Below are 22440 nucleotides of genomic sequence, written 5' to 3' on the forward strand. Positions count from 1 at the left end.
CTTCAAATTCTCTCTAGAGAGACAACTCAGGGGAATTCCTAGAACTGAATCCAGGGCCTCGGAAAACCTGAGGCAGAGGCAGCACACGCAGCTCCAGGGGACTCCCAGGTCTCACCCTGCTGTGTGACACCTCCAGGCCATGATCTTGATTTCTCCATTCTGTCCACCTTCCTTCCTGCCACAGCCTGGCTATCTCTTCTTCCGCAGCACTCATTATATATAATGATAATAGAAACGGGTTTGCTTTCATCTGCGTGCCCGAGCTGGGCTCTGAGGTAGGACCTGAACTCTCTGTGACAACCCTAGGCCTGGGTCAGGCCTCCACTGAGGTGAAACACAGCTGAGCAGCTCCTCCCTGCTGCCAAGGAGCTGCAGAACCAACATTTGCATTTTTTAAATGCCCACTTTGCAGACATCCCTTTTAAGGGATCTAGAGACAGAGTTTTTGAAAGAGTGTGCGACTAAGGAAAACATAATATGGTGTATTTTGATAATTCTGCAACCCAAAGGCCATGCAAAGGCTTCACATACCCTAAACACACCCCAAATTCATACAGCCCCATGGTTCTGTTCCAAAAGACCTACTATCACCTGCAATGAAAGAGAGGCTCAGCCAGGCGCAGTGGCTCACGCCTATAATCCCAGCACTTTGGGAGGCCAAGGTGGGTGGATCACAAGGTCTGGAGTTCAAGACCAGCCTGGCCAACATGGTGAAACCCCGTCTCTACTAAAAATACAAAAATCAGTTGGGCATGGTGGTGCACGTCTGTAATCTCAGCTACTCGGTAGGCTGAGGCAGGAGAATCGCTTGAATGCAGAAGACGGAGTTTGCAATGAGCCAAGATCACACCATTGCACTCCAGCCTGGGCAACAGAGCAAGACTCTGTCTCAAAAAAAAAGAAAGAGGGGCTCAACCATGTCAAATTAAATCCTAGGCTGAATTACTAACTTTGCAGTCAGAAGAAGCAGAGCGAGGGGTCTTAAACTCTCATCCCGGTTCCCCCCGAGGCTGTGGAAAGTCAGCTCCCTGAGAAGCCCATGCGCGCCTGCCTCCTTTGTGAAACGATGGGGTGGCTCCCACCAGAACCCACTGGTTTGTCCAAGTCGCAGTAGTCCCAATACCTTTAGAAGCAGCCCTGGAAAGAAAGGGCATCTGAGGAGAAGTCTAGGGAGCCCCACCAGCCCCAAACACAGAGAAAACAGGGTGGGAGGGAGGTGGGGATGACTTCCTGGCCTCCTGCACCCCCGCTTACTTCTCGAGGCTAATGGCCTCTTATTAGATTAATCACTGACTTCAGTTTTAACTACTTCCTCAGCCTACTCCATGGCAATGACTAATTTCATGTTTATTATAAAGCATCTGGAACACATTTAGGACAAATTTCTGTCCAGCTGATTTCAGTTCCCTACCTTGATGGGCCACTGGCAATCCAGGGGATTCCTTCCCCTGCGGCCTTTCTCACCCTGAAGCAGAGGACATCACAATACTAATATTAGCAGCACCGTTTCTTTCCATCAGTTCCCCCATGGGCTCACCCCTCCCTCCCTTCCTTGGGATCTGACCCTATTAGGGGTTCAGTCACATGAAAGACTTGTACTTTTATCACAGTGCTATCTGAGAGAGGGGAAGACATGCCAAAGGTGGGTATTCTGGTATTACCACCCTCTAATGAGAAGTCGCAGGCCTAGATTTTGAAAACAATCTCTGGCGTGTGGGTTGGAGAGAAAGCCACAGGGTGCTCTGCAGAGGCTGGGGTGACGGCGTTCCCTGGGCTGGAGGCTTCTGCAGAGGCCCTACCCCTACAATGCGCGAGCCTTCACCTTGTCTCCTCAGAGGCTGTCCACGCTGCAGTGGGAGCAGAAAGGGTTAGGCTCCTTCCTCCAACACGCGATGAGGATGGCAAATGGCGGGAATGGCTCCCAAGGCAGCCCTTCCACACCTGACCCGAGGAGCAGGGCCTAGGCGGCGAATCCATCAAAAGAAACGAGAGTAGCAACTGATATCAGCAACTTCCTAGGAGTTGGAAGAGGGGGTGAGGTGGTGGGGGCAGGGGTAAGAAAACTACAAGGGGAAATGTGGAGATGAAAAGAGAGCAATGAAAAAAGAAAAAGGAGACAAGCAGACATGTTTCAACTCCAAGCTCCCATTTCCTCTTTCAAATGAACTGCTTCCCCACTGTGAACAGAATCAAGTATTTATGAAGGCATTTTTTGCATATTAATAGCTGCATATGGAGCATTGCCAGAGCTGCAGTCCTGAAGGTACGGTGCCCTTTTTTAATGCAGGTCTTTCAAACTCCTCACAGAATTTGGTATTCTTCAGATTTATTTTCATTTCTGCCTCATGGCTCCTCCTAAGGCCCTTCATTTGATTAAGGGAAATTAGTTCCTGGGATACTTTCAGAGACAGAGTATTGCTCTTACCTCGGTGGGCCGCTGACATCAATCGCTGGAGAAGCTTTTCCTCTCCCCCAAGGCCTCTCTGTGCAGAGGCCACAGGTTGGGTAAGGTGACCAGCACCTAAAAAGAGTATTAAAATTATAAACGAAAATTTCAGGAGGAAATATTAACATAGCTAGACAGTGGTGGGAGAAAGTAAAACTAGAAAAAAAAAAGTAAAATAATTTCATTAACTTTACCATCTACACTCAGTAAAGATTACCTCCAATTTTAAAAGAAAATAATTGAGGACCATGAGAAAAATAAAAGACAGAAACAATTCATATCCAAAAAGGAGTAACAGAAAATAAATATGAAAAAAATCATCCATCTTGATTAACAATTTAAATGCATATTGAGGCAATCTTATATCTGAGATTTGTGCCTTCTCTTACTCTTTTTAAATGGTAACACCCAGGGCTGCCGGAGTTTTGGTAAACGGTATACTTATACACTTCTGGTGGAACACAGTCTTGGTTCAATCCCTTTGTAAAGCAAAATGGCAATATAACTCATGAAACATGAAAAACATGAAATATCCATCAATTATGTATTTCTGACTTCCTGGAATTTATCCGAAGGAAATAATTCAACAGAAAAAAAAAAGGTCAGTGAAGATGTCCATTGCAGCATTATCTATAACAAAGAAAATCTGGAAATAGCCCAAGAGTGTAACATCAGAGAAATGACTTTGGGGAGGTTTAGAATCTTGTAGCCTCCAGCTGCATGACTCCTAAACCATAATTTCTAATTTTGTGGCTAATTTGTTAGTCCTGCGAAGGCAGTCTGGTTCACAGGTAGGAAGGGGGCTTGTTTTGGGAAAGGGCTGTTATCGTCTTTGTTTCAAAGCTAAACTGTAAACTAAGTTCCTCCCAAAGTTATTTCGGCCTACACCCAGGAATGAATAAGGACAGCCTGGAGGTTAGAATCAAGATGGAGTTGGTTAGGTCAGATCTCTTTCACTGACTCAGTTATAATTTGGCAATGTCAGTTTCACCCTCGGTGAAGGGTTTAATTCAAGCATTAAAAAAGGATGATTGTTCATACTAGAAACTGAGATTTAATACTAATGTTTAACTAACAGGCAACATCACTGACATTTTGGACCAGATAGTCTTTGTTGTGGGGAACTTTCCCGTTGATTGTAGGATGTTAAGCAGTATCCCTGGCCACTGCCTACTAGATGCCAGTAGCACAACCCTCCCCAGTTGTGACAATCAAAAAAATGTTTCCAGACCCTGCTAAATTCCCGCTGGGGAGAGAAATCACCTCCAGTTGACAACCACTGGTTTAATTTTTTTTTTTTCCTTTTTGAGATAGAGTCTTGCTCTGTCACCCAGGCTGGAATGCAATGGCACAATCTCAGCTCACTGCAACCTCTGCCTCCCAGGTTCAAGCAATTCTCTTCACAATAGCACCATTATTTTTTAGCTAATTATCATTGGTTTAAAATATTTAACATTAATCAGGTTTTTATTAGTTTATTGAATAGAGTCATTAGCATTCTCCTTTTAAGGATCTCAATCCCTTTTTGGCATTTTATCCCTCTAACTCTAGACTTTGGGGGACAATGAATTCATCTTTCTGAAAAACTGGAACTCAGAGCATAAAACTCTCATCCATTCAGATCCATCTATGTAAGCTTGGGAAAAGAGGGGCGCTGAGCCCACTTGTTTAGAGAGCTGTCAGGGCAGAGGTTGTCAGTAAAGAGTATCAAAGTACAAGCTCAAACCTTAATTAGATTTCCCCAAATGATTGCATCTCTTTGTTTAAAATAAGAAAGAAAGCATCTCACCAGTTTTCACATTGTCACTTTTCTCCCTTTGTTTGAACTATTTCCAGGCTAGGGAGAACAAACATCCTTTCTCACATGCCTTATCTTGGGTTTTGTTTTGTTGCTTTGTGGGGCTTAGAACGTTGGTAGTATCCTAAAAATCCTGTTAAATTGGTGTTATATCCCTTTCTTCACTTCTGTTTCAACCTATACTATTTCTTGAGTTCAGGTTTCATAAGTTTACAACAGTATAAATTCATATTTAATCTTATGTATCCTAAGTTTATCTCTTTTGGATTTCAAAGAGTAGCCTGTAATTCTAGCTTACTAGGATTTGGTTTGAATAAACCTGTGTTTACCCCCATCTGTTTCCTTGGTGGTTTCACAGATGGTGTTCATATCCCCGTCAGCTCTCCTCTTTCAGGACCAAAAACAACACGCACACGAAAAAAAAAAAAAAAAAAAAAAAAGATAAAACACCTGTAGACACACTATGTTTTGTACAAGGGTACAAAGGTAACCTTTTATTTCAGTGTCCTTTTAAGCCATATCCTACCCTGCCTTCCGTTTAAGGCTGTTATCTGCCTTTGTATCCCTTGTGTCTGGCACAGTTCCTGGTACATGGGAGCCACTCAAAAATAAATCAACAGGCCGGGCGCAGTGGCTCACGCCTGTAATCCCAGCACTTTGGGAGGCCAAGGTGGGCGGATCACTTGAAACCAGAAGTTCAAAACTAGCCAGGGCAACAAAGTGAAACTAAACCTGTCATTAACATTAAGATCCGTGTTCTGAATAGAAAAAGCCTATCTCCTCTAAGTAGAATTCAGAGATTGCACTTGTTTTATTTTCAGTGATAATGAGATGAAAGTTCAACTGATATTTTCCCCACAACTCACACAATCCCTGGGCATTTCCTGCCATTGGTCATTATGATGGTTTTTCCTTTTCTGGAAAAGCTTTGGGTCATGTGCAGATTTGGGGATGTCACTAGGCAACCTTCTTGGAGATCTCTCTGAGGCTGACAAGTAAGATTGGTCTCCACACCAATGCCTAAGAGAATTCGCTTTTGCATTTCCCCATCAAGAGAAGTGCGCTTGACTCCCTACCCTGCCTTTGTTTCTTGTTTCTAAAGTCAGCTGTCTTTTCCAAGACACTGCCGAAGGTTCACCTAGTTCCATGCCTGTGCTCACTCTCCCTTCTCTCTCTCCCCACCCCTCTGGTTTTGTAAATAGCTTTGGTTGTGGAACTTGATTCAAAGGCTTTTTGAAGATCTAAGCAAACTTCATCTACTGGTTCAACCTTACCCACAGGATTACTTTGTCTGCCCCAAAACGCCCTAGACAATTTAAGGCTAATTTCCTGAGAGGGGTTTGTTTTTAATTACAAAAGGAAGCCTTTTATTTATTGAGTTTTCACTACAACTATCATTTATTCCAGTAAGTCTGTATTAATTGGTGTCTTAGCTGCTAGTGACACATAACATCTGCGTAGTTAATTTTTTTTCCTTTTTTCTTTGTATTATGAAAAATTTCAAACATATGTAAAAGAATAGTATGATGAACCTCCACGTGCCTATCATAAGCTTTAACAATTATCTCCCCATTCTCTTGAGAGGGTCTTTTTTTTTTTTTTTTTGAGATGGAGTCTCACTCTGTTGACCAGGCTGGAGTGCAATGCTATAGTCTCGGCCCACTGCAACCTCTGCCTCCAGGGTTCAAGCGATTCTCCTGCCTCAGCCTCCCGAGTAGCTGGGATTACAGGCGCCCGTCACCATGACAGGCTAATTTTTGTAGTTTTAGTAGAGTCGGGGTTTCGCCATGTTGACCAGGCTGGTCTTGAACTCCTGACCTCAGGTGATTCACCCACCTCGGCCTCCCAAAGTGCTGGCATTACAGGCTTGAGCCACCCGCCTGGCCGAGAGGGTCTTTTTAAATGGTAAAAACAGCCAATGCTTTTCAGTTTTACTACACTAGGGTTTAGGATTATCCCATCCTTACAACATCCCCATGTAGTTGGTACAGTTATTATCCCTGTTTACAGATAAGGAAATAGATGTCAGGACTAATAGGGCCCCTTTCACACATGAACTGCACTTTAAAGAGGCCTAGTCATTTGGAAATCCAATAAAGCTGCATTTAAATCCCAACTTCTAGGCCAGAAGTGGTGGCTCACATCCAAAATCCCAGCACTTTGGGAGACCAAGGCTGGAGGATTACTTGAGCTCAGGAGTTTGAGACCAGCCTGGGCAACAAAGTGAGACCCCATCTCTATAAAAAAGTAGCAGCCGGATGCAGTGGCTCACGCCTGTAATTCCAGAACTTTGGGAGGCTGAGGTGGGTGGATTATGAGGTCAGGAGATGGAGACCATACCGGCTAACACAGTGAAACCCTGTCTCTACTAAAAATACAAAAAATTAGCCAAGTGTGGTGGCGGGCACCTGTAGTCCCAGCTACTCAGGAGCCTGAGGCAGAAGAATCTCTTGAACCCGGGAGGCGGAGGTTGCAGTGAGCTGAGATTGCGCCACTGCACTCCAGCCTGGGTGACAGAGCAAGACTCCATCTCAAAAAAAAAAAAAAAAAAAAAAAAAAAGCCAGCTGTGTTGGTGCATATCTGTAGTCCCAGCTACTCAGGAGGCTGAGGCAGGAGGATTGCTTGAGCCTGGGAGGTCAAGGCTGCAGTGAGCCATGATCACACGACCGCACTCCAGTCTGAGTGACCGAGCAAGACTCTGTCTCAAAAATGAATAAAATAAAATAAATCCCAACTTCTTCCTTATAGGCTGTGTGGCTTTAGGCAGGCTATTTAACCTCTCTGAGGCACAGTTTCCTCATAGGGTAATAATATTTCCCTCATGGGGTCATGACAAGGATGAGATGAAACATGTGGAAAGGGATTCGCACAATGCTTGGCAGTAGGCAGCCCCCAATACATTATAATCGTTACTGTTGTACTCTCCTGTCCCTTGCCTTGAATGCCATTATCAAACAGAACTTGGAGCTTGTATACAATCTAAAGGTTTAGACATGGAAAAGGAGAAGCTGGAAAAGCAGGAATAATTTAAAGGAGGACAATAAGTCAATCTACCAATTGTTCCTCCCTTTCCCATCCCCAACCCCCAATTCAAGCATCCCTCTCTCTGCCTCCCAAGTATCCTCCATGCCTTCTGGAGTGTTCACTGTGTTTCACTGTTTAAAATTCTAACCATTAGAGATTATTTTGGGTTCCTCATATCTCTTTGTAAAAGTTTCTTAATTGCTTTCCCCCATACCTAAGGAAGCACAGCTGAAGGTTAGGGGCAGAGGGGAGGCAGGGAATTTGGGGGCCACGAGCATTGTGTCAGCAGGGCACCACGGCCCACAGCACAGGGCTGCAGAGGAAAATGTAGAGGTCGGAGGACAGAAGAGCCCAGTGGAGGGGAAGGGGTCAGGAAAGTGTGGGGGGCCAGGAAAGAAAAAGAAAAGACATTTTTCTTTCTCTTCTTCCAGCCTTCTGCTGTCACGCATGACCAGGACTACTTCACCTTCATTGTCCGGCTGAATTTGGGTTAAACTTTTATGGGCGAGTCTGGGAATCAAAACACCATTTTTTTTTCCTAGTAAAAATTGACTGATTTAAAAATGACCTTTTCACAGTGGAATCAGTTTGCAAGTTGAGATTCCCTGTCTGTCGCTTGTCAAATTGCAAAAGTCCCACCAGACCCAACAAAACAAGGAACTCACACAGTTTTGAGTTCAAGTTTTGAGTTAGAAGGAACTGGGGAGTTATTCAGATTTCCCACCTTTCACCCCTCGACCTCCCATCTCCCAGTCTAAAATAGAATGTGTCATCTCTCAAACACAGGCACAGTTCCGGCCTGAATACAGCTAGCCACCCCCTCACAGAAAAAGCTGGCTTCTACCTCCCCTGGGGCAGAAGAGATCACTATTTTGAAATTTTTCTCCTCCAGCTCCTGCTAAGCCAGAAAAACAGTGATTCTGTTGTATCAACAAAGCACATAATAATGTTGAAGACAATAGCAATTAGAACTCACAGCTAAGATTTACTTATAGTAGAAGCTCTGGAATAAAAGTGTCCAGAGTTTCATTCAGAATTTCCTGGAAGAGAACAATGAGCTTAGCCCCATTTTCTAGGTAGGGAAGCTGAGGCACAGAATGACTTAGCCAAAGTCACGAAATGAGCCCCTCACAGGAGCAAAGACTGGAAGTTACCATGTTTCTCTTCCGAGGCTCATGTTTGCTAACTGTTCGGCTAATTTGCTAAACACTCAGGAGGATGTCAAATCTCCTTCTATAAAGTTGAGGACATTAAAAAATAGATGAAGACCAAAATTCCTGACGAGGAGAACAAGAAAGCTCTTGTTTGGCAACCAAACTAACTGTGTCTCCACCGTGCCTACTTGTGGAGCCCTCGCAAAACGGCCCACTCAGCCCATTTCACCAGCACCAAATTCCCTGTAGAATGTAAAAAGTGGGCCCAGACCTCACGTGGCCAAGAAGAGCAGGATGAGCCCAGGTGACAGACGCTAGACCGTTGGGCACATTTGTGTGGGTGGAAGCCCGCTGTGGCTCGAGGGTTCTGCTGCTCCTCAGAAAGAGGCTATGCGGCCAGGCTGGGTTGCTGAGCTGAGATCCCAGGCGTCCATCTGACCTCCTGCACACTGGAGGCCTCCTCCCTTCCAGCCAGGGAAACCCAGACCGAGACAGAACCTCAGAGTGAGGACTTTGGGGGTGGCCAGGGTGGTCGGCCTTGCCACAGACAGAGTGCCCTCCAAGTCAGCCTGAGGTCGACAATGTATACAACGCCCGGCCCACTCGGATCCCCTCCCTAGGCAGTCCCATCTCAGGGAGCCAGGGAGTCCCAGGCACCCTCAGCCCCACCTCTGGCCCCATTCCCACTGCCCGCTTTTAGGTCCATAGGCTGCCATGGGCAAGGAACAACAGGACCCGGGAAAGCCAAACGGGGCAAGTTGCCAGGCCCTTTGCTCCTGCAGGAAGGGCCCCTTCCAGGATTTGGTTCCCCTACCCTAGCAGGGGGTGGAAGGACAGGGAAGCTCAGAATCCCAGCCCTCCTTCTCCCCTACCCCCAGTGACTAAATCTCTCAGATGTCTCTGTGCCCCTGGGACTCAGAGCCCACCAAGGGGAGTCGAAGGACAGATTATCAGCCAACGAGGGGAGCCCGGGGGTCAGAGGAGGGACTGACTCTTCCTTTTGTTTACTCACAGGAGGCGACAAATGCCCTGTGTGCACAGAAGTTTGATGTGGCAACTTGAGAGACCACATAAGGGTTTCAGCAAAGGCTCCCCCGACCCGCTCTTCAAGCGTTAAGATAATGGCGGGGTGTGTGCCCCAGCACATTTCAGATCTTGGTTACAAAGGCCCTCCTCCTCTCTGTTTTCTTCCCCTAGCTCAGCTTGCCCACACGTTCCCGGAGCCTCTTGGCAGCCTGTTCTCTGGCAGAATGAAGTTGTGAGCTGCGTGGGAGGGAGTTAGACAGTGAGAGTGTTGCAGCCTCCTTAATGAGGGACAATCGCTCTTCTTGGAGCCATTAAGCCGCAGCTACAAAGATGGGGAACCCCAATTAGAAAGGAGTGGGAGAAGTAATGAGGAGGGCCCGAGGGACACCTACAGGACAGATCCTTATCTCTGGTGGCTCTGTGGGACCCAGGGTGGAGACGCAGCCACTTGGGTTTAGAATTTAATCTCCTTCTTAAGGTTAGACTTCCCAAAGTCTGTTTGGAGAGCCAACCCATGGTAGTGACCATTTAAAATATAACAGTTGAAAGGAGGAGGAAAAATTACTGGGGAGAAGAGTTTCTCCCTGGGTCTGTAGCTCAGATATTATAATCCAAGAGTAAGAAAGGAAACAGTAAGATGTGTCTGTAATTTTAATGGATGTTCTCTTTAAGTTTTGCTATATTATACATGTGTGTGAGTCTAGATATTTGTACGCAACCAATAGCTCTCCCTTTTTTCTGTGTGATAGCTCAACTGAATCACATTGTGTTTACAGCAAGATAATAATCCTGGGTTTTCCATGGCTCACTCTGTCAGAGTATAAGATTAGCTCTTGAATTCATTAACAGTCATCTCCTTTTAAATGTCAGATAACTTTTTAAATGCCAAGTATTTGCGCAATGCCTTCTGTGCAATTCAAATCAGCTTTACCAAATTAACTCGTTAATCTTTATTGTTTCATTTACTAAAGAGAAAGGCTTCCAGGTGTTTTTAGCAGAACATAAAAATATTAAAGTATTTGCAGTACAATATAGGTGAAGGGATGGGTTCTGTTTTTCTGCTAAACATTTCACCGTTCCATCAGTTTTTTTGGTTTGTTTGTTTGTTTGGTGTGGGGTTTTTTGGTTTGTTTTTTTGTTTTTTGTTTGTTATCTTTTTTTTGAGACAGAGTCTCGCTCTGTCACGCAGGCTGGAGTACAGTGGCGCGATCTCCGCTCACTATAACGCTCACCTCCTGGGTTCAAGCAATTCTCATGCCTCAGCCTCCCAAGTAGCTGGGACCACAGGCTTGCACCACCATGCCTGGCTAATTTTTGTATTTTTAGTAGAAATGGGTTTTGCTGTGTTGGCCAGGCTGATTTTGAACTGCTGGCCTCAAGTGATCCAGCCACCTTAGCCTCCCACAGTCCTGGGATTACAGGCATAAGCCACTGCGCCTGTCCATTCCATTCGTTTTTTAATCATCTCCACCAAAGTATTTACATAAAAGAAACAAAAAACCTTCAGGCATCTCTGCTTTCTTCAGTTCCCCCATTTTCCTTCCCTTCCATTTAACCTTGTGTTTTCTTCTCTCTCCTATACCTTTAGAGACCTTGACTCCTGATCACTCTTTATTCTTCTGTCTTTGCTCTCAACATACCCAAGAGCTGCAAGTGTCAGTTTTGATTGCTCTGCCACTCAGAAAACAGAGGGGTGCCTCATGGGGTCAAGGATGGAGCCCAGAAGACTGGGGCAGACAGGCCTAGAAATCAGGAATTCCAATTTCCTTTTAAAAGATCCTTACCTCTAAATAATCAGACCACAGGGCCAGGCGCGGTGGCTCACTCCTGTAATCTCAGCACTCTGAGAGGCCAAGGCGGGTGGATCACCTGAGGTCAGGAGTTTGAGACCAGCCTGGCCAACATAGCAAAACCCCATCTCTACTAAAAATACAAAAATTAGCCGGACATGGTGGCACACGCCTGTAGTCCCAGCTACTCGGGAGACTAAAGCAGGAGAATTGCTTGAATCAGGGAGGCAGAGGTTGCAGTGAGCCAAGATCACGCCACTGCACTCCAGCCTGGGCAACAGAGCAAGACTCTGTCTCAAAAAATAATAATAATAATTAAATAGTTCAATAAATAAATAATCAGACCACAGAGATACCAGCTACCATGATTGCTAAAGATAGATTCATCCAGGGCTGGCTCCAGCTTGTCATCCAGCTCTCTGCTCAAATGTCATCTCCTCAAAGCAGCCTCCTCTGACCATTTAAGCCAAGCGGCCACCCCCTTCCCATTATCCTCCCTCCTAGCACAATTGTGTTGTCTTCACAGACTAGTCACCACCTAAAAAGCATCATCTTGCTTATATGTGTGTTTGTTTGTCTGACACATAGTAGGCACTTGATAAATATCAGTTTAATGGATAAATGAAAAACCAACCAAGCATGTGACTTTCATTTTTATTTTTGTAGTTGTTATTACTTTTATATCTATTTATTTATTTATTTTTAGAGTCAGGGCCTCACTCTGTTGCCCAGGCTGGAGTGCAGTGGCATGATCATAGCTCACTGCAGCCTCAAATTCTTGGGCTCAAGGATCTTCCCACCTCAGCCTTCTGAGTAGCTGGGACTATAGGCACACACCACCATACTCAGCTAATTTTCTTTAAATTTTTTGTAAAGACAGGATCTCACTGTGTTGCCCAGGTTGGTCTCAAACCCCTGAACTCAGGCAATCCTCCTGCCTCAGCCTTCCAAAGTGATGAGATTACAGATATGAGCCACTGTGCCGGACCTAGTATGCGACTTTCTTTCCTGCTTTCAATTTTCTGACTTTTTCTTCTCCCATCACTACCTCTTCTTTATATGTTTAATCCTTTTTTTCCTCCCATCTCCCAAATCCCCTTTCACTATCATTCATTCGTTAGAACACTTGAACATAATGAGCAAAAACAGTACTTCACATTCCAGTGGGTATAGAGCATTCACTGAAAACATTCCATCAAGCTAGAATTGATGGCCCCTGAACATTAGGGAGATGAGCCATACGGTCAGGAGAATTGTTTTATCGAAAGATTTATAGGTCAAGGGGCTTGGGGAGACTTTTCTCAAAGCCTCTCAACTCCCCACCCTTCAATCTGATCCCCAAATAAGGAGTTAAAGTAATTTCAGCCGTTGGAACTGGTCTTGACTATGCCTTTTGTTCTCCCGTCTAACACAAAATCTTCTCTTGGGGATAATGGAGAAATTTCTCTTAATCATTATCATCTGATTTCTATTATTGTATCCAGTGATTCATGCGTGATTGTGGAGGCTAGAAAGCTTGAAATGCCTTGTCTGAGTCTAGCTTGGACCAAATGCTTTCATTTTATCGAGAAATGGAGAGGGACTGTCTCACCCTGAAAAGCTCATCAGATATGTGGCTGAGATGATAAAAAAAAATTGGATGTGTGTTTATCCAGAAAAATCTTTATCTCTAGCCACATTTCAAAGCAAAAGAAAAGGGTGTGGGTGTTCGTTGGAATGATGACTGTTTGTGGGGACTCACCAATTGTTAATTCATCATTAATGTTTAAAAGTAATATAAATGTTATGGGAGGGAGAGTTTATGACTGCCCAGAGAGATGGCCATCTGAGAGTCTCCTAGAAAATATGGAAATTATCAAATCCACACTCAGGGTGATCTCATGACATATTAATGTATGTGACCCCAGCAAATTGGTCCCAAAAATAATAAATAACTTTTATCTTTGGAAATGAGGGAACCAGTGCTACCTAGAGGACTCTCTTCTGGAAGTCAACACATACTTCCTGTAAAGGTGTCTTCACTGCTCCCTCCTCCTTTGAATTGAGGTGGGCCATAACCTGTTAGTTAGTTACTCTTTTGTTCAGCAAATATGTATCAAGTGTGTGTTCATTTCCAGACCCTGTGCCAGAAACTGCTGGGACAATGGGAATGGAACAGCCATGGTTCCTGCCTTCAGGGGCCTTCCACTCTAGAGGAGGAGGAGAGATGGCTGCACAAGCCTGAGCAATCATTGTGGGCAATGGTGGGAGGTACTCATGCTCTGGGGGGGTCACAGGGGCACAGGGAAGCCATACTTGAAAGATGAAGAAGAGTCAGAAGAAGGGGAGAGGGAAGGACATGTGCAAAGGTCTTGCTCCGGGAGCTCAAGGGCTGGTGTCCATGTGGCCCTCTGCACCTGCTATCCCCATAGCCAAGTAAACACTTCATGCAGATAGACCCTAGAACCTTCCCTCACCATCTTCAGAGCTTTGCTCAGTCATTGCTTTTTCGTGGGACCTTCCTTGACTCCCTGCTTAAAATTGCAGCCTCCACTTCCATCCCCAGCTATTCCCTCAGCCCACTTTGTGTTTTATTTTTCTCCCTATCACAAACCACCTTCAGACATACTTATGTTCCACTTCCTTATTGATTCTGTCTTCCCTTTCAGTGGAATGGATGTGCACTCTTCATGAGCGTGGAGACTTTCATCCCTTTGGGTACTGCCCTATCTGCTCTGCCTGGCATAGAAAAGACACCCAATAAATATTTGTTGTATGACTAAATGAAGCAGGAGAGATCATCCAGGGCCAGGCAGGAAAGGCTTATAAACCTTGTAAGCCAGTTGGCCTTCCTCTTGAGGACAATGGCCTCTGAAGGTTTCAAGCAGAGAAGGGATATGGTCCAGTATGCATCTTCGAAGGAGCAGCCAGGTTGCAATGTGGGGCATGGGCTGGAGTGCAACTTCAGATCCAACTCTGTGGTGTCCTGAAATGTGACACCCTTTGTCCAGCCCAAAAGCTTGGATAGCCCCCGGGGCCTCCCACACTCCTCTGTTAGCTCATTCTTCCTTCTCTCTCTGCTACATTTGTTCTAATCAGTCTTCCTAACATATCAAATTCATTTTTGTCATCTTGGAAAAAAATTAGAATCTTGCTATAACCATATTTACTGCAAAGCAGATTTGATAACCATTCAGCCACTATGTAAGTATCAAAAAGATCTCATTAAAAAGGAGCCTTCAACAGGTGGTAATTTTAGCTCTGCCATATAGCAGCTAATGGCTTTGGGCAAGTTGCTTAACCTCCCAGAGCCTCCTGGTTTCCTGTCTGTATAATGGGAGTAACAGTACCTGCCTTACAGGGTTGTTGTGAGGGTTAAATAAAATAATTAAAGCCCTGGGACCTAGGAAGGTCCCTTTTTCCACTTCCATAGGTGTTAATTAATAAACAGTCTTGGGCTATTTTCTCTCTATAGGATCCTCTGTGTCTTCAACAGTAAAAATAGGTGTTGCGTATTATTGTTTCAATGATTTTAAAAATCGCCTTCTGTAAATATTTGGGGATTTGGACTAGCTCTTGTTGCACTGTATATCATTCATATGAAAGTTTGGGCTTTCTGCTTCTCTTCACAGGGAGCCCAGCAGTCCTTGGAGGCAGCAGCTCAGAAGACAGGAGAGCCTCAAAGTTGTATAAATAAAGGGCTGATATGTTCAAACAGAAAAGGATTTTACACGCGCAAGCTGCACATCGACATGACGCCGTTCCTGAAGGTGATCTCACACTGAGAAGACGAGGGGTTTTATAGACACAAACACAGGAATTCCAGTGAATACACTTCTGCATGGTACAAAAACAGCTTCAGAAGTCCCTCAGAGCGCCTGCATTATCAGAAGGGACAGAAAATAGGCAGTTTGTAGCAGATGAAGAAAGGACAAATTAGGACAGTAATCACAGCCAGCCATCGGGGACAAATCAGTCGGGTGTCTGGTTTGGGTGGTGGGGGACAGGGAACAGAGAGGAGAAAGAGTAACTTTAAACCACCTCATAAAACAGTCAAATATAATTCATTTTATCTTGACAGTAGCTAAAATAATTGTTACTGTTTTACCACTGTCACTTGGTAGAGTTGATATTACTACTATAGAGAAGACTGATTCTTGAGTTAACTATTTAGACGTCAACTACAAATTCCTTTCTGGATATCTGGCCTTGCTTTCTGTTCTCTAAGAGTTCATTGATCTCACAAGCTCAGCTTCAAGTTAAGGGTTCTGAGGGTTTCTATAGTGAGGATGGCATTTGTCCATCTTTGCAATACTCCCTCCAACCCCAGCATTGAACACAGTGCCCAACACATGGAAGGTGCTCATTAAATGCTCCATGGATTGGCCCATCCTTTTCATCCCACACCCCCTGGTTTAGGGCCCCTTTCCTACCCATTCTTTGCCCTCCTCAGAGCTTACTGAACTGGAAATAAATAGCCATGGAGTCAAAGAAACTGACCAGGAACACAGCCAGGCCTGGCATGGAAGGATCTCAGATCCTTCATAGTACCGTTGAGGAAATATTCCAGGCCCTTGATAAGAAATGACTGAGAAAGACAGGAATGGGGCAGAAGAAACCAAATACTTGCGGAGTGCATGACGGTGGCTCTATCTAGTGCTGTAGACTGGCAGGGCCTTTGGAGATCATGAGGGTCACCCTCCGAATTCCCTGGGCTGCCCCAATCCCAGTTCTACAAGGTGGGGCTTTGATTAAGAGTCATGCATTTGCCCAAAATCTGTCTCTGTCCATGACTGGGCTCTGCTTTTCGGGGCTTCCTCTTAGATAGGCTCTTCCCCAAGGGTGGCAAGTTGGCCACCAGCTTCTATTTCCCAGGTCATTCCGGAACTGAATATAAACCAATGTGGGTCACTTATCCATACCCAAATGAAATGCCATTGGCCCACCCTGGAGCCACAGGGACTGAGAATGGGAAGAGAAAGGATGTCTGACAGAGGAAAATGGGGTACTGAAAACTATAAGAAGGAATTTCAGCTACTCAGGAGATTGAGGTGGGAGGATCACTTAAGTCCAGGAGTTCAAGGCTGTAGTGTGCTATGATTACACCTGTGAATAGCCACTGCAACCCAGCCTGGGCAACATAGTGAGACCCCATCTCTATAGAAAAAAAACTGCAAGAAAGAAGAATGATTCTGGACGCCAAAAGAAAAGATATTTGCTGCGAGTATTCAAAAAATATTACCATACTCTATGACTTATCTGGTGAAACTATCCCTTTTATTCTTAGCAAGAGTTTAGTTCTTCACTTAGGGCTGAAAGAATTATGAATCGTACTTTCTGGGAGGAAATATCATCACAGTCACCATTCATTAACCAATATTTGAGCACCTGCTATCTACTATGTGTTTGGCAGTTTCTGGGCATTTGGGATACATCAGTGAACAAAACAGACCAAGATCCCTGCCCTGCTCCAGGATAGTACAGGGAACAGACAACAGACCTAATACACAATCAGAGTGTGTAGCATGTTCAAAGGTGATAGCTGCTAAGGTAACGAAATAAGAAAGTGGCTCACACTTGTAATCCCAGCACTTTGGGAGGCTGAGGTGGGCAGATCACGAGGTCAGGAGATCAAGACCAGCCTGGCTAACACGGTGAAACCCTGTCTCTACTAAAAATACAAAAAATTAGCCAGGCGTGGTGGCGGGTATCTGTAGTCCCAGCTACTCAGGAGGCTGAGGCAGGAGAATGACATGAACCTGGGAAGCGGAGCTTGCAGTGAGCCCAGATCGCACCACTGCACTCCAGCCTGGGTGATAGAGTGAGACTCTGTCTCAAAAAAAAAAAAAAAGAAAATAAAAAAGAAAATATGGAGCATCTAAGAACGCAGAATTCAAAGTGGGGAATTTTACAATAATTGCTTGTATATTTAGTATCCACAATGCTTTTGTATTACACTTTTTTGTCCAGCAATTTTGGCACAGTATTATAGAAGGAAAAGTGTTGTCATCCCTAAGGCCCACTTTCCTGTCCACCTCCCTCAAGACTCACAGAAATGGCAACTCAGCCTGCTTCCAAAGGACTCACGAAGTAAACGCTAGGTACACTTTCTGACTCCCAGGCCAGTCTTTGCCCCAAAGACCATGGCTTCTCTTGGAAATGTTCAGTGTTCACTGCTCTCCCTAGATAGACCTTCTCCTTATGGATGTAGTAGCTCCCAGGTTCTTAGGGATTGCCATGTAGTAAGACACAGTCTCAGGGTAGTACAGACAAAGATGATGAGTTCAAACAGAGAAGAGCACACAGGCTGTCCTCCACACCTGGAGCTGTGTGGAAACCAACTCATCCTATACATTCATTCGTGTATCTCCTTCCTGTCTGCAGGGCATGTCATTCATTTTTGCCTGGGGCATGTAGGAAGCATTGTACAGTTGCAGGGGATGAGGGTAGGTGATAAGAAAGGTCAGGGCAAAACAAGGGAATGGAAAGAGATAAAAATAACCACAGTTGCTAACATTACTGAGCACTTATTCTGTGGCTGGCTTTGTTCTAAATTGTATATGAATGCATTTATTTAATTCATAAAATGAATCTAAGTATGTAGGTTTTCCATTTTACAGATGAGAAAACTAAGGCATTGAGAGGCTAAATAACTTACTGAATGTCACACAGTTGGTAAATGGCAGAAGCAAGATTTGGTCAGGCAGCCCAGTTCCAGTGCCTAGGCTCAACTATCTGTTATAAAGCTTCGTTGCAGCCCCCAGCTGAGCCCTGTCCAATCAAAAACAGTGCCTATCATGTTAGCTAAGCATCCAACACTCCTTCTAGAAAATTCCATTCCTGTGGACACATTCCATCTGCTCCAGGAAGATTTTCTGACCCCACAGGACTTTGTCCTTCCCTCCAGTCCCACCCAAGTTCTGTGGAGACAATATAAAGCTTTCTCTCCCACTGATCATTCGGTTCCCCTCAGCCAACATATTTTTATTTTTATTTTTATTTTTATTTTGAGACGGAGTCTCGCTCTGTCACCCAGGCTAGAGTGCAGTGGCGCGATCTCGGCTCACTGCAAGCTCTGCCTCCCAGGTTCACGCCATTCTCCTGCGTCAGCCTCCCGAGTAGCTGGGACTACAGGCGCCCGCCACCACACTCGGCTAATTTTTTGTATTTTTAGTAGAGATGGAGTTTCACCGTGTTAGCCAGGATGGTCTCGATCTCCTGACCTCATGATCCGCCCGCCTCAGCCTCCCAAAGTGCTGGGATTACAGGCGTGAGCCACCGCGCCTGGCCCCCTCAGCCAACATATATTGAATACGCTCTGAGTATCAGACACTGTGATAGGCACTGAGGATACAGAGATGAATCATCTCTATGCTTGACCTTCTAAGAAGCCTAGAATCTAACAGGAAGATAAACAATGAAACAGTTAATAGCACAATGTTGTGGCAGAGGCAGGCTCACGTTACTACAGGAGAGCATTCATTCATTTTCCATTTATTGCATGTGAACTTCTCACATTTTAAGAACCTCTTTACAACACCGAAGGCAACACTATTAGCCAATTATACAGAATAATTTGTTTATATTAGGCTTAGATTTGAGGAAATATGATTGATCCAGAGTACATCTGGGTTCATTTAAAAATCGAACCATGTCAGACACAGTGGCACATGCCTGGAATCCCAGCTGGCTGGCAGGATGATGCCGGAGGATCACTTGAGACCAGGAGTTTGAGATCAGCCTGTTTTCTTTCTTTCTTTTTCTTTTTTTTTTTTTTTTTTTTTTTGAGACAGGGTTTCACCCTTGTTGCCCAGGCTAGAGTGCAGTGCCGCGATCTCAGCTCACTGCAACCTCCATCTCCCGGGTTCAAGCGATTCTCCTGCCTCAGCCTCCCAAGTAGCTGGGATTTCAAGTGCCCACCACCACGCCCGGCTAATTTTTTGTATTTTTAGTAGAGATGGGGTTTCACCATGTTGGCCAGGCTGGTCTCAAACTCCTGACCTCAGGTGATCCACCTGCCTCAGCCTCCCAAAGTGCTGGGATTACAAGCGTGAGCCACTGCACCCAGCTGAGACCAGCCTATTTTCTAAACCAAAAAAGAAAAAAAAATTTTTTGAACCATGTTTTTAAAAACTCGATTTGTGTTTTTTCAAAAAGAAATGGTAATTGATGAATGAATAAGGATAGAGGTTTTTTTCAGGGACTTTTTAAATTATCAGGGTTAGGTCATGGTAGTAGGGAAGAAAATAGCAGTAATGCCTATTAATGCTAGATATCAAATTGAATATCCTTATACTCCACACTGATATCAAAGGATGTGTATGTTACGCCCAGAACATCTGAAGAATGAGAAATAAGCTTCCACCTCGCAGTTCCCACACAGTTAGCATATAGTGCCCTCAAATGCAAGGTAGAGGAATTGGCCTGAATACAGACAAGAGCCAGCCGTGCCTGGAGTTAGAGCTGCCCCACCTGTTTCGAGACCAGTCCCAAGCATTACTTATGTGGGCAGATGTACATGCATCCCACCAAGCAGAAGGGGCCTGCCCCAAATCCTGTGGATTTCACATACAACAGGAAAATAATGCTTGGCTTAGGACATCATCCAAAGATGGAGCAGGGTGCCTTAGGAGATAAGTTCTGGTCTCCACAGTCATTTAAACGTGCCTTAATGACCACTTGGCAGGAAAGTTGTAGAGGGATCATGAGCTGGTCTCAAGATTTAATGGTTCCAGGACACTTGAATAATATTCCCAGGAAAAAATATTTATGAGTGTGTTCTATTTCCAAAAAAAAACGGAATTAAGTGTAATATTATCAATATTAAAGTGTCAGACTAGTAGTTGGGAAGCCCTGGGTGGGGCAGTGGGTACTTCTCTGACACTCTGATACTAAGTGACCTTGTGATGCTTCTGAGACTCCATTTTCTCTTTAATAAAACAGAGATAATAATACTGGGACCTGACAGGGCATGGTGGCTCCCACCTGTAATCCCAGCACTTTGGGAGGCCGAGGCGGGTGGATCACCACCTCAGGTGGTTCAAGACCAGCCTGGCCAACATGGTGAAACCCCGTCTCTACTAAAAATACAAAAAATTAGCCAGGCATGGTAGCATGTGCCTGTAGTCCCAGCTACTCAGGGGGCTGAGACAGGAGAATCTCTTGAATCCAGGAGGCAGAGGTTGCAGTGAACTGAGATCGCACAACTGCACTCCAGCCTGGGCAACAAGAACAAAAGTCTGTCTCAAAAAAATAATAATAATACTGGGAACTCCATACCTGCCTCTCAACAGTGAAGCAAGAATTACATGAACTAATAGTTTTGAAAGAATGTTCACATCTGTAAAGGACTCAATTCATAAAGGAGAAAGGAACATTCACTGATCCCTGCTAAGGGCCAGGCCCCTCACATATTGAGCCTTGTGTAATCTTCCCATCACCTTTCCCAGTAATTGTGCTGATCCTCACTGTGCAGATGAGGAAACCGAGGCTCAGAGATGATCAGTCACATGGCTGGCAGCAGAGGGAGCTAGGATTCAAAGCTAAAAAACCCCACAATATCAGAGATCTATGAGGTCTGTCAGTTCTGTTCCTGTGTACCTAGTTGTACTTCTTTGTTCTAGCTGCAGAATCCAAGAAGGGAGCAGAGATTTGATATTATATATTAATCTTTTTTATCTTAATAACACAAGATACTTTATGATTTTTCATAAGGTCTTTTTTTTTTTTTTTTTTTTTGAGATGGTGTCTCGCTCTGTCACCCAGGCTGGAGTGCAGTGGCGCGATCTCGGCTCATTGCAAGCTCTGCCTCCCAGGTTCACGCCATTCTCCTGCCTCAGCCTCCCGAGTAGCTGGGACTACAGGCGCCCACCACCATGCCCAGCTGATTTTTTGTATTTTTAGTACAGACAGGGTTTTACCATGTTAGCCAGGATGGTCTCGATCTCCTGACCTCGTGATCCGCCCACCTCGGCCTCCCAAAGTGCTAGGATTACAGGCCTGAGCCACCGCGCCCGGCCAAAATCATAAGGTCTTTAACAAAGACAACGTAGGGGACTTTTCTGTTACACAGGAAAAGTTGTACTACCTTGAAATTGAAACTTTCGAATGAGATCCTGATTTTCTTCCATCATTAAGAATGTATTGAAATTAGTCATTTATATTCATGTATCACATGGTATGTTACATGGAATTTCCAAATGTCTCTCCCTGGTTAAGCCTTTTGAGAACTCTACAGTTATTTATTATTACTCCCATTTCGCAGGTGTAGAAGCTGAGGTTCTACAATAGGTCATGCAGGTGGCTCAAGACAGGCTGGAGGCCACACTTCAGACTCCTGCAGCCCATGCTCCTCCATCCTCCCAGCAGCTCCCTAAGAAAGCCTGCTGTGGTCCTAAAAGTAACATGCCCAGCAGGGGACTGTGCATGAGAGTGGAGGGCAGGACGGCTGGAAGGTTTTCCAAGGAAAAGATAACCTAAGATCACTTGTCCAGCATCCGTCGGTTTCCAGTTGAAGAAACTGAGGCTCAGGGGTTAAGTAACTCCTATGGTCTGTAAGACATCAAGTGTAGGAGTTAGGACTTGAGTGCAGACAGCCTGACTGCAGGACCTGTACCTCAGCCACCGGAGAAAGCGCCTCTCACATGCTGGTTTCAATGCTGTAGTTTGTGTTCACAAAGTGTTTGTGACTCTTCCTCCTCCCCCAATCTTATAATACCACACTGCTGCCAATGCTCTAAATACAGATCAGTCTTATCACTGGTTTGCTTGAAATTCTTTACTGTGTCCCCATTGGCCCTCTGGTTAAATTCCAAGCATCAAAGATGTATTTATTTTACAAATAGGAAAATATAACATGTGCAATTTTTCTTAAACTCCAAACTGTAACATGCAAGATCTGGCCTTTGTCTAATTTACACTGTCCACACACTGCCTCCGCACCAAACTATCCCCTAACCACCACATGCTGCTTCCTCTGCTTGGAATTGTTCTACCTTCCCTTCACTGCAAGATTTAGCACTGTGTCTGCCGGTAAACAAACTTCCCAGCCTAATTTAGCTTCACCTCCCATGAGGCCCTGCAGAAACCTGTCAAAATCTGCCACAACATTTATCACGCTGCATTGCAAACTGACTTGTCATTTCCCCACAAGTCAGTGAGCATCCTACGAATACATCTTTCATCTTTGTGCCCCCAGTGGCTATCTCAATACCTGGCACACA

The 22440-nt window shown here is 44.8% G+C and overlaps 1 protein-coding gene and 1 long non-coding RNA gene across 4 annotated transcripts in view; one reads left to right on the top strand and one right to left on the bottom strand.

The window, feature by feature from the left end:
• The window catches only part of KIAA2012 (KIAA2012 ortholog), a 134697-nt gene that overhangs the window by 67153 nt on the left and 45104 nt on the right, over nt 1-22440 (top strand). For all 3 annotated transcript variants that reach the window (XM_063644890.1, XM_055290233.2, XM_055290232.2), the window contains exon 14: nt 14851-14988. In XM_063644890.1, the coding sequence (XP_063500960.1) occupies nt 14851-14988 (138 nt within the window). The remainder of the gene's footprint in view (nt 1-14850; nt 14989-22440) is intronic.
• Nucleotides 1255-3011, bottom strand: LOC129488294 (uncharacterized). Its single transcript, XR_008659629.2, has 3 exons — nt 2836-3011; nt 2426-2521; nt 1255-1847 (listed from the first exon to the last, which is right to left on the bottom strand). It is a non-coding gene; the product is annotated as an uncharacterized lncRNA (long non-coding RNA).

This window comes from Symphalangus syndactylus, chromosome 8 (genome assembly GCF_028878055.3).
Source record: "Symphalangus syndactylus isolate Jambi chromosome 8, NHGRI_mSymSyn1-v2.1_pri, whole genome shotgun sequence".
NCBI classification, from domain to species: Eukaryota; Metazoa; Chordata; class Mammalia; order Primates; family Hylobatidae; genus Symphalangus; species Symphalangus syndactylus.